Source organism: Sinocyclocheilus anshuiensis, unplaced genomic scaffold (assembly GCF_001515605.1).
Source record: "Sinocyclocheilus anshuiensis isolate Anshui unplaced genomic scaffold, SAMN03320099.WGS_v1.1 scaffold519, whole genome shotgun sequence".
NCBI lineage: Eukaryota > Metazoa > Chordata > Actinopteri > Cypriniformes > Cyprinidae > Sinocyclocheilus > Sinocyclocheilus anshuiensis.
The window spans coordinates 670,614-675,137 of NW_015549637.1; the positions used below are offsets into that span (position 1 = coordinate 670,614).

Sequence of the window (4,524 nt, forward strand, 5' to 3'; positions counted from 1 at the left end):
ACAGGTACACACACACACACACACACACATACACATACACATACACACGCACACACACACACACGTACACGCACGCACACACATACACACACACACACATACACACACACATACACACACGCACACACATTCACACGCACACACTCACACAAACACATACTCACAGATACACACACTCACACACATTCACACGCACACACACACACTCACACAAACACACACTAACAGATACACACACTCACACAACACGCACGCGCACTCACACACACTCTCACACACGCACGTGCACTCTCACACACGCACGTGCACTCTCACACACGCACGTGCACTCTCACACATACACACAGACACACTCTCTCACACACAGACACACACACACACACTCTCTCACACACACAGACACTCACACACACACACACACGCACACACAGACACTCACACACACACACACAGACACTCACACACACACACACACACACACACATAGACAGTGCTGCTGGAACATGAAGAACATAAAGTAGATATTTTTCCAAAAGAAAATGAAACCTGCTGTTTAGGGCCGTGGATTACTTTCATGTAATTATGATCAGTTGTCTTGTGTTTGGGAATCTCTGCGAGTCTAATCGTTGTTCTCTCTCTGTGCCGCTGCAGGTTTTTCCAGCTTCTCCAGCATGTTTGGAAAGAAGAAGAAGCGGCTAGAGATCTCGGCTCCGTCTAACTTCGAGCACCGCGTCCACACCGGCTTCGACCCGCACGAGCAGAAGTTCACTGGGCTGCCGCAGCAATGGCAGAGTCTGCTAGCCGACACGGCCAACCGGCCCAAGCCCATGGTGGACCCCTCCTACATCACGCCCATGAAGGTACTTCCTGTTCCTGCGGCTCACTTCCTGTGTCTCTCTCAGCTGTCGGCAGCTCTCGACCTCCCACACTGGTTCATTTCTTTAGTTTAATCACAGACGATTATCAGAGTAGATGAGCTCTGTTCCGAAACTCGAAATATAAATCATAAAGCATCACATGTGCTTCATGGAGGAGCCAATCCCAGAATGCACTGCAACACGCTCAGTGGAAAAAAAAAAGATTTAAAATGGCAGATGAAGCCAGAAAAATACCAAAGGGAAGGTTCAGAGAAAAACTGTGTAAAAACATAAAAATAAATAAATGAAAAAAATAAATAAATAAATAAATATAATATAAATATAATATATATATATCAATCAGTTTTTGAGAGCGCTAGCTGCAGTTTACCACCAAAATAAATAAAATTAAGATGGCCATAATTTGTAAGGCTTCACAACTTTGCCAAAACATTTTATATCAGCATATAAAAATTGTGTATCAGAATAAAACAAAATAATAATTTTTTCCTAAACACTAATTTTTATTTCACAGTGAAATATTACAATATATTATTATTATTACAATAATAATACAATATATGACTTAATTAAAATCTTAAAATAACATTTATAATAATTAATGATGAATTAATAATAACAATAATAATAATAGCAATAATAATAATAAATTATTTTATTTTACTTTATTTTCATGTTGACATATAATTATTATTAAATAAAATAAGACACAAAATAAATATTACTAATAATAAATATTACTTTATTAAATAAAATAATAGACAAAATAAGAAACATTACTATTACAATATTTTACTGTGAAATAAAGCAAATTAGTATTTAGGAGAATATAATAATAATATTGATCATCATAATGTGAATTTATTTAATTTTCATGTTGATATACAAATTCAACTGCAACTGCAATTTTTATCTGAAGAAAAATCACAATAATATTCTTTCCTCAAATCGTGCAGCACTAAACTAAATCATGATGACCACAGAGTGGCCTAAAAATAGACATAAGCATCAACAGCAGGCAATGAGAAAAACTAGGACACCTAGCAACCAAGGCGATTATTTATAGATTGATCTATTTATAATCATATTGTGTTGGTATGACAGAATAGTCACTGAAACCAACTGCACTGGATCTCACTTACAAAACAGTGAAACCATTACAGCAGAACCCATAAAAGACATGCTTGTTCACCTGAGCTTGCACAATATCGTCCATCAGATCTGGATTGGAGGAAATATTTACTAGGACCTTCAGGACTTGGATCTGCAGGAACAGATTAAATCTTCAATACATCTGATTGTGTAAACATATCATTCAATACATTACTCAAAAATCACCTGTAGGACTTCATTGCTCACTACGAGTAGTGATAGGAGGAGGGTGATGGAATTCTTCATCAGATGCTGGTGATTATCCGTGACTGACAGATTAGTGAGCAATCTGAGCGCTGCCAGCTGAAGGTCAGAGTTCACCGGTGACATCTCAATCATCTGCATCACCGACGGGACATATATCTGACCACCAACAACAGAAACCACAGTGTAAGCATAGCATTCATGGGAGAGCGAAAGAAAAACATATTCAAAATGGTGTTCTTTTAGTATTATTTATATATTATTATAGTATTTATTCATATTTTGAATTAGCTTTTTTATATTTTACATTTTTATTTTAGTTTGTTTCGGTTACTTTGTTATGTGCTTTTGTCATTTTTGTTTTATTTCTATAGTTTCATTTTAATTTCAGCTTTAGTAATTTTAGTAATTTAACTTATACTCATTGATTACAGTTAATCGCCAAGGCAGCATTTCTCATTTTCATTCAAAGTTTTTACGTTTAATTTTTTCCATCTTAATAAATAACGCAATACCTTCAGCTGCTCTTGATTGCGGATATTCATGCTTAAGTTGTTCAGAGCGTTTAGAGTCTGAGTGCGAATCTCAGGTGAAGGGTCTGAGAGGAAGCCTGCTATGATGTGAAGACCTCCAAATTCTCGCAGAAGATCCTAATGAAGAAAAGCAAAAACTGTTTTGAAATATGATGCATCATCTGCATCTGTTTACTCTTCTGCAAGTCCAAAAAGTATGTCTAATACATAAATGTCTAGAAGACAGAACATCAGATGACCTGGTTTACTGTGAAGGCAGCAGCATGTCCTAAAGTTACGAGAACTTTCTTCCTCTCTTCTGGGTTTGGGCTGCTCTGCAGAAGGGAGAGAAGCATACTTAGATGTCGAGGCTCCAGGCTGGCAGCAGATTTTGAGAAAATAACACCTTATGAGAAGACAAAAACACAAAGAAAGGTTTGTATGAAGGAGACATCTACTTCCGTTTCTAAATCAAGAACCTAGGACAATAAAATGAAGTTGACACACTGCCTATATTTACTCACTGTAATGTATGATTGAAAACCAACCCCTTCAAACGTATACAGAGCTGTCAGTAAGCAAGACTTTATATAACACATCCAACCATTTGAATGTCACTTACTAGATTCAGTATCCGCAGTAGGATCCAGATTATCACTCTTACTGACAACTTTAAATCCAGACACTTTGGCCATCAAGCTTCCAGGCTGAATAGTCACACTTTTAGCAGACTTTTTTCTGTTTACTCCTGCATCTCCTGCGCGACCAAAGACTAGTTTATAAATGCCATATGAGGCTCCGGCTCCTGCTACAATCCCCAACAGAGCCTTCATGCTGCCGAGGCGGGCTACGACATTGTCATCTCCCATTCTGCGATAGGCGCAGATTTCATAGATACATGTTAACACATGGTCCGTGTCCGGCAGGATAAATACAGATACAAACAGTTCTTGATTATCATAACCGTCACTGACTGTTTCCTCCTATTGCATCAGTGGACGACCAAAACATTTCGCGGAGTTAACTGTTGCTTGCTGCGTTGAGCGTTCATTAACGATTTTGTGTTTTCGAACAAATTACATTTCTATCATTAATAATACTTTAAGGTAGTTTTTCAAAACAGTCAAACACAAATGCACTGAACTGATGAGAAGTTTTATGATTTATGTCTGCTCAGAGGCTAGAGAGAGATATACAAGAAAGTCAGAACTCAGAGATACCACAAGGCGAAGGCCAGGACAGACTATCACTGCTGCCTAACAAGCTGTCTCTTAAGGTATCACTTAACCTCTGTGATGTTGCCATTAAATAACTGGCAATTACACAAGTCAGCTGATTTTAATAAACAATTTGCTGCAGATCTTCCAACGTTTAGGTGTGCGTGAGCTCCTGAAATGTGCTCAGGTGTGTCGTTCTTGGAAAGCGATCGCTCAAATCAGCTCACTGTGGACTGAGGTCAGTGCAGCTCGCTTAAAAACTCTTAAATATGTGTGGCCTAATGGTTAGAGAGTCGGACTCGTAACCCAAGGTTGTGGATTCGAGTCTCGTACCGGCAGGGATTGTAGGTGGGGGGAGTGAATGTACAGCGCTCTCTTCCACCTTCAATACCACGACTGAGGTGCCCTTGAGCCCAACTGCTCCCTGGGCGCCGCAGCAAAAAATGGCTGCCCACTGCTCCGGGTGTGTGTTCACGGTGTGTGTGTGTGTTCACTGCTGTGTGTGTGCACTTTGGATGGGATAAATGCAGAGCACTAATTCCGAGTATGGGTCACCATACT

At 39.0% G+C, this 4,524-nt stretch overlaps 1 protein-coding gene across 4 annotated transcripts in view; it reads left to right on the forward strand.

Annotated features, from left to right (window-relative positions):
• pak5 (p21 protein (Cdc42/Rac)-activated kinase 5) overlaps positions 1–4,524 on the forward strand; it is a 44,058-nt gene that overhangs the window by 7,897 nt on the left and 31,637 nt on the right. For all 4 annotated transcript variants that reach the window (XR_001630960.1, XM_016448866.1, XM_016448865.1 and 1 more), the window contains exon 2: positions 652–860. Coding sequence is in view for 3 of the 4 variants with exons in the window: in XM_016448865.1 (XP_016304351.1) it covers positions 652–860 (209 nt within the window). In the remaining variant the exon portion in view is untranslated. The remainder of the gene's footprint in view (positions 1–651; positions 861–4,524) is intronic.